This window comes from Engystomops pustulosus, chromosome 3 (genome assembly GCF_040894005.1).
Source record: "Engystomops pustulosus chromosome 3, aEngPut4.maternal, whole genome shotgun sequence".
NCBI classification, from domain to species: Eukaryota; Metazoa; Chordata; class Amphibia; order Anura; family Leptodactylidae; genus Engystomops; species Engystomops pustulosus.
Genome location: NC_092413.1, coordinates 70,875,634 through 70,889,448, shown reverse-complemented (window position 1 = coordinate 70,889,448; position 13,815 = coordinate 70,875,634). Strand labels below are relative to the sequence as shown.

At 43.7% G+C, this 13,815-nt stretch overlaps 1 protein-coding gene across 7 annotated transcripts in view; it reads left to right on the top strand.

Annotated features, from left to right (window-relative positions):
- Positions 1 to 13,815, top strand: part of WDR27 (WD repeat domain 27) — a 314,696-nt gene that overhangs the window by 23,624 nt on the left and 277,257 nt on the right. For all 7 annotated transcript variants that reach the window (XR_011854091.1, XR_011854090.1, XR_011854089.1 and 4 more), the window contains exons 3-4: positions 7,280 to 7,421; positions 9,443 to 9,567. Coding sequence is in view for 2 of the 7 variants with exons in the window: in XM_072141007.1 (XP_071997108.1) it covers positions 7,280 to 7,421; positions 9,443 to 9,567 (267 nt within the window). In the remaining 5 variants the exon portion in view is untranslated. The remainder of the gene's footprint in view (positions 1 to 7,279; positions 7,422 to 9,442; positions 9,568 to 13,815) is intronic.

Below are 13,815 nucleotides of genomic sequence, written 5' to 3'. Positions count from 1 at the left end.
AAGTCCACACACAATGGAGAAAGGACCCACTGGCAGCCTGACATCGGAAGCAAGTGTCCTCCTCTATAACGCCTATACGATGTAGTTTTTCAGGGGTATAGTAAATGCGATGAAGGAACTTTGTTTGGACCAGAGAGTCCCTAGCGCTTACAATGTTTTCAAAGAAGGATGATTCAACTTCTTTCCATTCCTCATCCAAAAGGTCTGGGATATCTTCCCTCCAACGCAAAAGGGCCTTATCAAAGGGCCTTCTACGCGTGGACTGAAGAAGAGTGTAAGATTGGGTAAGTGGTCTAGACAGTTCCGGGGAACTCAGTAGTTTTTCTAGAGAAGTAAACTCTACAGACAAGTTGAGGGAGCCAAACTGTGCTTGGAATGCATGGCGCAACTGGAGGTAATGAAAAGACGCTATTGCCGGTAGGTTAAATTACTCACTTAATTCAGTGTAGGAAAGAAATTCAGAGGTTGTAGACAAGAGCTGACCAAGGAATTTGATTCCTGCACACCCCCACATGGTCCAACCAGGGAGGGAGACAAAATGGACCAACCACGGGTTCCGCCAAAGAGGAGTTCTAGGGGACTGAGGAGCAGGGGTAGCAGTATGGACCAACCCCTGAGCCCGTTGCCAATTTACTGCAACTGCTCTCAGCGGAACAAGGATAGATGTAGATTACTTGCATCTGTATAGTAAGCTAGTGAGGGCTTCATACGATCCCAGGAGAGCCCCAGCCAGCGCAGTGGCCGCGTTTGATCTGTCAATATCGATCCACCACCTAGCGTAAACAAGTTGGGAGGCCAAGTAGTACAGATACATGTCTGGGGCTGCCATACCCCCCCTTTCCTTCGGGGCCTGCAACAGTTCCAGACTGAAACGACATGAAAAAGATATAAAAATTTGGGAAGGTATATCATTTTAAAGATATTGATACGGCCCAGTAGGGAGAGTGGGAGAGAGGACCAACTACGTAAGCGGGATTCTGTGTCTGTCATTAGAGGCTCAAGGTTAAGTTCTGGGTATGCCCGGACATTCCCAGAGACCCATACACCCAGGTACTTAAAACGAGAGACAACCTGCAGGGGAACCGGGAAAGACATGGATGATACATTTATTTCTGATAATGGGAATAACACAGATTTGCTCCAATTGATCCTAAGACCCGAGAATGAACCGAACCTATCAATCAGGGATAAAAGGGACATTAGGGAAGGCCCAACATCTTGCAAGTATACAATAGCATCATCTGCGTATAATGACACCTTTTCTACTATTGGACCACGGACGATGCCACGTATGTCAACAGACTCCCGGATCGCCAGGGCAAGGGGCTCTATGGCCAGGGCAAACAGGAGAGGGGACAATGGACAACCCTGCCTTGTGCCTCTCCCCATAGAGAATGTCCCAGAAACATCCAAATTTGTTCTGATCCTGGCTTTGGGCTCGTGGTATAGTAGCCTTACAAAGGCAAGAAATCTAGGGCCGATCCCTATTTTCGATAACAGGAGCCATAAATACGGCCACTCTACCGAATCGAATGCCTTACAAGTGTCTAGTGATAGCACATAGCCAGGATCAGAGACATCCCCAGCAGCCGCTATATTCAAAAACAACCTCTGAATATTGATGTCTGTGCTCTTTCCAGGCATAAAACCAGTTTGGTCTGGATGTATCAGGGAGGTGATCACTTTATTTAGCCGTGTAGCCAATATTTTTGCAAGGATTTTAACGTCCGAATTTAGGAGGGAAATGGGACGATAGGAATCGGGGAATAGAGGGTCCTTTCCTGGCTTAAGCAGGACCACAATTAGGGCCTCCCGCATAGAGTCCGGAAGAGAACCCCTCTCCAGAGCTATAGAAAAAAGATTAACCAAATGGGGGATCAGGATGTCACTGTTATCTTTATACCATTCCCCCCCCAACCCATCCAGCCCGGGAGTCTTACCCAGAGGGAGAGATTTAATCGCCAGCTCCACCTCCTCGGCCGAGATCGGAGCATCCAGTTCAGAGGACTGCGAGGGGGACAGAATCCATAGGGGAAGATTTCCCAAAAAGAGCTCCGTGTCTTCGGCAGAGGCGGGGGACCTGGTGGAATACAGGGAGGAGTAAAATTCCTTAAATACAGCATTAACTTCCTTGGGAAGAGACACCAGATTGTTATCAGTATTAATAATTGATGGAACTGAGGCGCATGGCCGCTCAACTCGGGACAAATAGGCAAGCAGCTTCCCATTCTTGTCCCCGAATTCAAATACTGATGCCTCAGTGGCAATCAACCGTTTCTTAGTCTGGTCCTTGGCCAAACCCAGGTGCTCCCTTTGAGCGTGTGCCCATTTGCGCTTGTTTTCCTGACTAGGGTTATCTAGAAATTCCCTCTCCGTCTCCCCCAAAGTCCTTGTCAGGTCTGTGTCTCTCTGTCTGTACACTCTCCTCTGTCCAGCCACCCCCGAAATGAAGGCCCCCCGGACGCTAGATTTGTACGAGTCCCACGCGGCCAGCGGATCAGGATGATCAGTGTTATTACTCCAGAATTCTAGGTGCGTGGCTTGCACCACCTCTTTGACTACAGGGGAGGTCAACCAGGCCGGGTGTAGCCTCCATATACGAGAATCTACTGGAGGACCAATCAATAGGGTTAAAAGCAGAGCAGAATGATCCGATGCGCTATGGCAGGGGTCCCCAAACTACGGCCCGCGGGCCACATGCGGCCCGCGGACCGTTTTGATCCGGCCCCGACGCTTGGCGCACCGGCGCCGGTCCCCCACGCCCTTCGACAGTCGGGCAGGAGCCTCCGTCCGTCCGGACAGGAAGCTCCTGCCCGTCACTGTATAGTGCTCGATGCGGCCGGAAACGGCCGCTCGAGCACTATTACTGGAGCGATGTGGCCGGAAGACAACCCCGGCGCACATCGCTCCATGAACTAGGCTGCGCGGCCGCGTGATGACGTCATCGCGCGGCCGCGCACCCCTTCCTACTCGGACGCGGCAAGAAGATAGAAGACTTAGGTAAGTAGAGGACAGTTTTTATTTTTTATCAAAAAAGATTGTGGCGACTGGGGGCCAATAGTTAGTTATGAGGGGCAGCTTAGGAAATAATTAATTATGAGGGGCAGCATAGGGAATAATTAATTATAAAGGGCAGCTTAGGAAATAATTAATTATGAGGGGTAGCATAGGAAATAATTAATTATGAGGGGCAGCATAGGAAATAATTAATTATGAGGGGCAGCATAGGAAATAATTAATTATAAAGGGCAGCTTAGGAAATAATTAATTATGAGGGGCAGCATAGGGAATAATTAATTATAAAGGGCAGCTTAGGAAATAATTAATTATGAGGGGCAGAATAGGAAATAATTAATTATAAAGGGCAGAATAGGAAATAATTAATTATGAAGGGCAGTATAGGAAATAATTAATGTTGGGGCCAACATAGGAAATAATTATGAGGGGAAGCATAGGAAATAATTAATGGTGGGGGCAGCTTAGGAAATAATTAATGGTGGGGGCAGCATAGGAACTAATTAATGGGGGAGGGGCAGAATAGGAAATAATTAATGGTGGGGGTATAGGAAATAGTTAATTATGAGGGGCAGTCTAGTAATTAATGGGGGGAGGCATATTCAATAATTAATGGAGAGGGGTCCCAGTATATTTAATAATTGGCCCAATTAATTAATTAATTGGGGCAATATATAAAATAGTTCACAAGGTGGTGCAGTATGTTAAATAATTAATTGAGGGGGTACCAGTGTATTGCGGATGCGGTCACATGGACCGCTATTTATTTTTAAACTTTAGTCCGGCCCTCCAACGGTTTGAGGGGGACAGTGAACGGCCCCCTAGGTAAAAAGTTTGGGGACCCCTGCGCTATGGGGACAGTAGGAGATCGTGTCCACTGCTGGGAGTAGATCAGGTGAAACAAAAGCTAGGTCGATGCGTGAAAAACTTTTGTGAACCAAAGAATAAAAAGAGTACACTCGTTCCATGGGGAATTTCCTCCGCCAAACATCCACCAGACTAAGGGCAGTGCCCCAGTCATTTAAATGTGCTGAAGCGGAATCAATACCACTAGTACGGTCTATAGACGGATCCGGTACAGCGTTAAAGTCTCCCACACACACCAATGAACCAGGAGGCATACCAGCTAATTTACTGGAAATAAGGGTTAACAGTGTCGGGTCCATTGGCGGAGGGACATAAATAGAAGCAATATTGAAGGCAGTACCCCACAGAACACAGTGCAGTATGACAAATCTTCCAAAGTGGTCACATGCTACTTGAGTTACCTCGATAGGGAGGGTCTTAGTGATTAATATGGAAACTCCCCTGGCATATACGGAGTAAGAGGAGTGGTACCCCCTTGCCACCCAAGCCCGCTTTAGCGCTAGTACCTTCTGCCCACTCAAGTGAGTCTCCTGAATACAAATTATATGTGGTGACTGTTTCTTAATAGAATCTAGTATTAAGGCTAGCTTAAATTTAGAATTAAGACCCCGCACATTCCAGCTTAGTATCTTTAGCGGAGCCATATTATCTGAAGGGGTAAGGAAAAAGAAAGGATATTGATATCCATATACCAATAGAGCTCAAGGGGGGAGGAGTCACAGTCAGCCATCCATTCACTCTCACAAACCACACAATTACCATACTAGATGCCAACAGCACAATACAGACACAAAACTAAAACAACCTATTCCCCAACTAAGTAACCCCCTGTCTAACCCACAACAGTGGAGACCTATACCCTAGAACAATTAACTAACACAGGACAGTGGTCCCTAGCTAAGACAGAACAACCTCAGCCTGTCCCAGGACCCTGATCCATTGAACAATGTAGATATACATATAGCTTTAAGGCAGCATTCAAAGCAGTACTTATATAACGGAGTGGAGCGGTAAGGAGGTGTGGAAAGAGAGAGGTAGGGAAGATGGGGAGGGCAAGGGCAGAGTAGGGACATTGTCATAGGGAGGGCGAGAAGGGTAAGGGGGAGGAAGAAGGGAGAGGAAGAGGGCATTTGGAATGCTAGATTAATGCAAGTACAGTAACTCCCAATGTGAGCCTTAGCATGAATAATTCAGATTAAGTAGGCATTAGCAGCTGTTAAGGCATATGTTGGCAATCTGATTTAGTCCGGAGGACGAGGGGCCGCAGCAGCTCTAGGAGCCGCGTCCGCCCAGTGCAGGGCCTCAGCAGGGGAAGTGAAGAATCTAGAAACCTGACCATCGACGACTCGTAGCCTGGCTGGATACAACATTGAATATTTATATCCTTTTTCACGGAGACGTTGGCGGACTTCTGTGAAATGGGTGCGTTGCTTCCGTACAGCAACTGAAAAGTCCGGGTAAAAGGAAACTCTATAACCACTGTGCAGGATTTCGCCTTTGATGCGGACCGCCCTCAGGATGGCATCTCTATCCCTGAAATGTACGAGGCGGGCAAGAAAGGGACGGGGTGAGCCCCCCGGAGGACCTGGCCGAGCTGGAACTCGGTGGGCCCTTTCAATAGTGAAAAAGGGGGAGAAAGTATCGGCCGGTAGGAGGTCTCGAAGCCATCTCTCCATGAAGGAAACAGGATCCGCGCCTTCCACTTTCTCCGGCAGTCCCACAATTCTAATATTATTGCGCCTTAGGCGATTCTCAAAGTCGTCCGCTCTTTCTATGGATGCTTTCATTTGTTGCTGCAGATCTCTTATTTGAGCCGGCATAGGTCTCTGCACATCCTCCACCTCTGAGATTCTACGCTCCGTCTCCGTTATCCTTTCCTTGGCCTTATGAACGTCATGGCGGAGCAGAACAAAATCCTGCCGGAGTTCATCCACTTTTGAAACCATCAGGGATTGGCAAGAGTTTATGGCTGCCAGGACCTCAGCAAATTTCAAATCTAACACCGCAGAGGGGTCCAGAGAGTCATCAGGGTTAGTAGGAGAGCCCGGCTGCGGGGGGCTCTGAGAGCCCTCGAACATAGAAGGACAAGAGTCCAGAGATCTTGTAGGTGACTGGGGTTGCGCCCGCGAGAACCTCTCCAGCTTTTGAGCGGCATGCGTTTGTATCTGGGCCAGCACCGCTTGCGATGTGGTAGTTGGTTGAGAGTCCAGAGGGTCTAATGAGTGAAATGGAGGGTCCCCAGAAATAGATTCGTCGTCAGATGGCGGAGCCGAAGGACCAGGCGCCAGTTTCTGTTTAGCAGTCCTACGTTTATTGCCCATAGCAAGGGGTTGTACAAAGCAGAGGCAGATACACAACAGAGACAGCAGGTAGGTCAGACGATCAGCCAGATAACTTCAGTGAGATAGATTAGGAGATGGCCCACTTTTATTGAGCAGGTGTGCTTAATCAGGCTTGATCTATGAGTATGCCTGAGGACCCAGGGGTCTCCTGATGCAGTCCTCCAATAGAGAGAAAGAACTATGGAAGATACCGGGTCACATTGACAGATCCCACAGCTGGGTAAATGCGAGTGTAAATGAAAATGCCAGACAGATAGAAGTCACACACAGTAGTATCGGGCTAACCTTGGCAGAGGCAGTCTGGCAATACAGCCAATATGTACTTGCCCATTGACTGGCATCCAGGGACCAAAGGACGTTCACAGCTCCACAGGCCAGGAAGGATAGTGAGGAGCAGGCACTGAATATGCGCCCGGACAGTCCCAGCGTCCGTTGGAGAAGCCCGCGACACAGCAGCGGGGGACCGGAAGTGACCGCGGCCCGCACTTCCGGTCGGCGGCAGCACCACCGGATAGAAGGCTGAAGGCTCAAATTATAGCCGCCGGCCACCCAGAGACCTCCAGGCAGCAGGCGAAGAGGCATGCACCGTACAGCAGGCGGGTAGGTGGGAGCCGGGTAGCGTGATGGTACAAGGCGTGATGACCACGCGGCAGATGGCAGGATTGCCGACTCACCGCCGCTCTCCGCTCCCCAATTTTTGTCCAGATGGGGTCCGGGAACTCCACAGTGAGAGAGGAGTAGCAGGGGAGCAACTGAGTAGCAGGATGGCTGCCTTTTGTTCAGGATGAGAATCAGGATCCCAGGAGCTCGTCGCCGTGCGTCCTCTCAGCCCGACATCCGGCCACGCCCCTCACACAGTCTTATTTCTAAGGGACCATATTACTACACTTATGAGAAATCTTCACACAGGAACATTTTTTTTTAATAACATCTAATTGAAGAAATGTTTATATATGGCAGATTAATTAATCTGGATGTGAATGCCCAGATGAGAATACCCCTTTAAGTATTTGTGCATGAATGTGATATCTTTTTATTTTCTCTTATTTGTGTAGGTTTTAGTTCTGAAAGGACACCATGAGCCAATCACTGCTGTTGCACTGAAGATTGACAGGGGGCAGTGTGTAGCTTACTCTGCATCACAAGACTATGTCATAACCTGGAATTTACATGAGTGCACCCAAGCGGCACAGCAAGGTGAATGAAGTTTTTTTTTGTATTGTTGAATTAAAAAATAAATGTGCCTCATTTTTAAATGGTTGTTATTTTTTACTAATTCAGCTAGATGGCGAGCTTAAACTTCTTTACAGAAAATCTATTTTACATTAAAAGTTTAACTGGAAATTTCTCAGTCTGTGTTAAAGGAAACACATTTACCTTGCATTTAAATGCAAGATAAATGTCTTTTTTTTCGTCTTTGTTCTGTAGTGAGACGCTATGATTCCCTGGTGTTACAAACTGAAAGTCAAGTTTGATTCATGTTTTATTTCAATTTTAATTCCTGTTCTGTCTAATGAATGTTATTATGGAGACTTTGTTGTCAAGTTTTTAAACAGCTGCTCATACACACAGAAAACGACTGCTGCTTCAATGTTTTTGCATCTGATGATGTCTTCATGACAACAGTGGAACTGACAGACTTGATCATGGCAAAAATATTTAATGTTTTTAACAAACTTAGCAGAAATCATCTTGTGCAGGCAAATATACAAAAAGTTGCAATATATGCTATAAACCACTTGCTTAACCTTTGAAAACTACCATTAGACAAGTAACTAGCAATGTCACTGGGCACCGATTAACTTTTTTTTATTGTGAGAAGAAAAAAACTAAAACATTTCAGTGGTGCTTTTTTGCTAGAATTGCTAAAAAAAAAAGGAAAACATTTTATATATAAAGCTGAGTGTGTGTGTGTCTGCCAAAGGAATCTGCACTATTACAATAACCACTTTTTGAGTCAGGGAACAGTGTAGACTAGGTTTTGAGACAAATTTTTCACACAGTGTTTTCCAAAATACACTTATTAACCACCATATCCCTCTGGACCCCAAGCCGCCGTGCGACATCACCAGGGTGCTCTCCCTCTGCAGCTGCTTAGACGCCGTGGTCCATGTTTATCCGCAGTGTCTAAGTGGTTGAACACCCGAATATGAGTTTTTCCCTATGTTTTTTCCCCCTTGTCCCTCTGTGCCAAGAAAGGTAGAGGGACCCAGAAGCAGTAAAATACAGCTGACAAGTACTAACTTGGGTCCCCTTGGCTCCCCTGGGCCACTCTGTGTCCTACATTGAGTGAAGTGGCAGGAGAGGTCCTAGGGGCAGTATGGACTTCCCTGTACTCACTACCTGGCCTCCTGCAGCAATGAACACTTCCATCGAAGTGTGGACCACTACTCATGCCTTGACAGGCCACATGTGGGTTATGCACCCCTCTTCTATGCTATAAGGTGAGATGAACAGGTGCTGCATTTTATGGTCAGTAGTGAAGCTCATCTGCAAAAGAGTCAACAGGAAAACAGGACTGGGGAGTGAGAGTCGTGGAGTCAGTAACCATTTAAATGGAGCTGGAGTTAGGGAAATTATGGAGTTTGATGTTCTGGCTTCACAGGCATGATGCTATTTTTAATGAGTACACATGACCTCATATTCCCAAGAGTCACATTAAGATGACATGTGCAATTAATAATAATAATAATCTTTATTTTTATAGTGCCATTAAAACAAGGTAAGTTATTTACCTTTTGTTTTTTTTATTTTTTCACTGAATGTTTAGTTAGAGTACGCTTCTCCAATAACCAGGATAAGGATCCTCAAAGGCTACATTCACACTGCCGCATGGGGGATATATATACGGCAGATGTATATACGGACAATATACGTCCTCCATAGACAGCAATGGCCGCACGGCGTCCTCAAGGACCGGTACAGAGCAGCGCTCACCTCCTCCTCTCCCCGCGCGCTGCCGTGTGCCTGCCATGCAACGGTACGGCAGGCAGCGGCAGTGTGAATATAGCCTAATTGGATGTGCTCTGTTTATATACCGGTATTTTCTTGTTAATCTTATTAATTGTAAAAATTTCAATTAAGAAAAAACTAAAATTAGGTGAGTAAACTAAAGGTTTAGGAAAAAAGTATGACGCGCACCCAGATAATTGTATAAATACTTACAGATACATGCTTTATTCATAAATAAAAATCTGTAATTATTTTGGATTTTTTAGGAATGTTTCCTCGCGGATGTGTCATTGGAACACTACTAGGCACTGTTCAGCATTTGGGGGTAAATGCTGAAAGACAGCTAGTGGCAGTGTGTGCAAGTACAAGAGTATGTATTCTTAATACTAAGGTGAGTAACCTTAAGATGAAAATAAAAATGCGAGGTTAGTTATTTTTCTGTATTAATATTTTCTACCTACTCTACCTAAGAATCATGACGTAAGTGTACATTATGGTACCGTAAAGGAGTGCTCACAGGCTGAGCAGGGGATAACACCCATGGTCGGCACTGGCAGGTCTTCACCTCACGGAACTAAGTAAATAATAATAATATCATTAATTAGTGTGCACCCAAATACATTTTCTCCAGTGTAAAGAAGAAAACAAACTACACAAAACAACTGAATGTTAAAAGAAACAGGTTATGATGGCCTGAGTATGTTTTATCTATAGGGTGCACATTAAAGATTTGATTCATCTGCCTTACATATATACTGTATTCAATTGGATGAAAAATTATGAAAAATAATGTGACTGTGAAGAAAGTTTTACATAAATGTAGACATATGGTTCTTTAGAAATGGAGGAATGTTGTCCTTGTATACAACCACCGCTGCTGGAGAGATTGCGCAAAGAAACAAAGAGTTTTTACATATGAAATAGCCAGGAGCTACTACATGTCCCACAGCCGTCCTGTGGTAATGAACAATGAATCCAGGTGGTGCATGCACTGCTGCCACCATGGTCGTATCCGAGGACAACTATCTTGTTTGTACTTTATGACTACGTTTATGGGAAATTTTTGCAATAACATGTGGTTGATAAGTTTTACATCAACTAGTAGATGAATTAAATGTGTATGCCCAGATAGCAATACCCCTGTAAGGAAAGCCATACAGTACGCACGTATTGGGCCTATGATAACCATTTACATATGACTATACATCACTGGAATTTGGGATTTCTCAACTTAGATTCATTTATAAGTTACAAAGTGACTTGTGGACCATTTCTATGTTTGTCAGACCAGTATTTTAGCCATGACTAACATTGTGTACGTACATATATAGATTTTTCAATTTTTCAAGCATGTATACACTCAAGTTCAAATGTATGTACAGTTGAAACCAGAAGTTTACAACACTATATAAAAAGACACATATGCATGTTTTTATCACTGTGACATGAAATCAGAACAAACCTTTCCTTTTTTACGTCAATGAGGTTTACCAAAATTATTTACTTGCCAAATGGCGGAATAATGAGGGAGTTTGTGAAGGCATTTTTATTAATTTCTGGAAATTCAAAAGTCTGCATACATTTCATTAGTATTTGTTACCATTACCCTTAAACTGTATGACTTGGGTAATAATGTTCTTTCCTCATTATTCCTTCTACTTTTTGAAGTGCACCAGTTCCTTATGCATCAAACCAACCCCACTACATTATGCTGCTATCCCGGCATGTTACAATTGGGATGGTTTTCTCGGGCTTGCAGGCATTTCCATTTTTCTCCAAATGTAACAAAGGCCAAACTGTTCAGTTTTAGTTTCAGACCACAGTAAATGTCTCCAAAAATAAATGTGCTTGTTCTTGTCTGCGTTTGCAAACATTAATCTATCTTTTTTTATGTTTTTTTTGGAGTAATGGCTTTTTCCGGGCAGAGTGGTCTTTCAACCCATGTTGATAAAGTACTCATTCCTCTGTGGATAATGACACAGTGTTACCAGCCTAAGCCAGCATATTCACTAGGTCTTTTTCTTTTGTTCTTGGGTTGATGTGCACATTTCAGACCAACGCACATTTATCTCTGGGGCACTAAACCCGGCCTCCTGCCTGATCGGTATTATGGATGGACATTCTTACCTTGTTTGCACATGTGTATAATTTTTTGTAAAAAAAAAAACAAAGCACCTTCAGGTATCTGTAAATTGCAGTCAAGGAAGAACCAGACTTGTGGAAGTCCACAATTCACTTCCTGGCATCAAGGTTGATTTCTTTAGACTTTCTCATGTGTTTAAGGAGTGCCTTCAAATACATCCACATCTAATTAATTCCAATGTTGCCAATAATCAAAAGCTTTCAAAGACATGACAACCTGTCCCAGTGGCGCAAATCCCAAAAGGAAAAACCGACGGAAGTGCAGCAGTGGACCCTTAGTAAATAAGCCCCACTGACTTTTTAAGGCGCCATGCAAGAAGAAGATTTCAGGACCTTGCGAGCTGCTAGACCTGGAACTGGGCTGAGTTAGTGCCCGGGCTGGGCTGTGATCTCCCCCAGGATTGGGAAAACTCATATTCGGGTGTTCAACCACTTAGTCACTGCGGATAAACATGGACTGCGTTGTCTAAGCAGCTGCTGAGGGAGTGCACCCTGCGACTGATCATGTTGCACGGAACTTGGGGTCCAGTGAAGGACTCCAGGGCTGTTGTGATGAGTATACATTTGGCTAGGCTTCCATTTGTCTGTTAATGGCAGGTATAAAAGCACTGCACTAGATAAGTGGTTCAGTGCATTATATAAAAGATCAAACAATCTCATGTAAGTGTCTTCTCATTGGACAATGTAATACAAGCACACACAAAAACAAACAAACACAAAACTATACAAGTATTTATCCTATACGACTAAAAAAAATGTAAAAATAAAAACAATGGCCAAATTTACATTTTTAAAATCATCCATAACTCAAAAAATTCTATTAATTGCAATTGAAAAACTTTATGAACACAAAATACGTACAAATAAAATTGACAGATCTTTTGACCAAAAATTAGCCCTCATACAGCCACATTGAAAAAAAAGGCAAGCTGTGGCACTTGGAAGGTGACGATACAAATGTTTTTCTCCCAAGAGTACTTAAATATGCAAAGGAAGATCATTGAAAAAAAATGTCTGTGTATGTATATATAATCTAAAGAAAGCCTCAGAATGAGCCGAAACTTTTCCACTTATCATGATGGAATATAGACATCACCTTTTATATTTCACGTTTATCGTGCTAGCATGTTTTTTTTCTGGATGTAATATATATAAATTTGTATCACTGTTTGCATACTAACCCAGAATAAAAGGTTATTATGTTATTTAGGTCCGATCGGGAGCATAACTAGAAGAGGCAGGACCCCATAGCATGCTTCTGAACAGGGCCCCCTTCTCTCTTAAAAATATACATATTTATAATACTGACACGTGCGAGTAACAATCACACATTTCTACAATCATGCGCACCCATATAGAGCATATACAAACATACAGCATATTTACCTACATACAGTATATACACACATCATATACATACAGCATATAGACATCACAAATACAGCATATATACATCACATACATGCTATAGACCTATTGGGGCATATTTATCAAGTGTCTGAAAGTCAGAATATTTCTAGTTGCCCATGGCAACCAATCACAGCTCCCCTTTAAAATATTCATGAGCACTGGTAAAATGAAAGCTGAGCTGTGAGCTGTCATTGGGCAACTAGAAATATTCCTACTTTCAGACACTTGAGAAATATGCCCCATTATGTATAAAATGGTGCACATCCTTCATTCTTTAATGTTTCAGGTCGGATGACGGGGCCCCCTGACACTGTGGGCTACATAGAAGTTGTTATGGCTACTACCAATGTAGTTACGCACCTGGGTTCGATGATGTAAGCAGAAAACTACATTTCGTCCTAAAAAAAAAAACAAGACCCCATACAGCTATAGTGACAGACAAGTATAAAAGTTATAGCTTGTCGAAGAAATTGACGAAAATTACTGAAAAATGTCCTGGGTATTAATGTGTAAAACTGATGCGGAGATGGTTGTTAAATGAATATCAATTTTAGTGTATGTAAACTTTTTACTTGGCAAAAAGGAAAGGTTTCTGGTTTCAACTGTGCATAGTTCCAGTAGCGCTTTCTGACGTTTATGTGCATACACTTAAAGGGGTTTTCCCATGAAAGAAAGTTTGCAAATTTGAATCCCCTAGTGATGTGTACACAATAAAGATAATGTTTAACATAGACAGAGTGCTACCTGCCCTGGATAAATAACTTATCTTATCTATAGCTTGTATAGAAAGGCTGTTCACACTACTGCTTGCCAGGAGGAAGGGTCTGTGTGTGAGCTCATCTTGTAATGGAGGGGGAAGGGGCAAAGGGCACACTGAATCAGAAGCAGATAGAAGAAGCTATTCTGCCTTACCATAAAAATCTGAAGATTTACGGTTGGCTTTCGGGCCACCGAAATTGTGTACACCATGACTGATAGACAGATTGGAATTCTATCTCTGAAATGCTGTATTTGTTATAACAGTGAATTGGAGAATGTGTTATTTTGTTTTTCTGAGTATAATCTTTTCTACGTGTGAATACCCCAG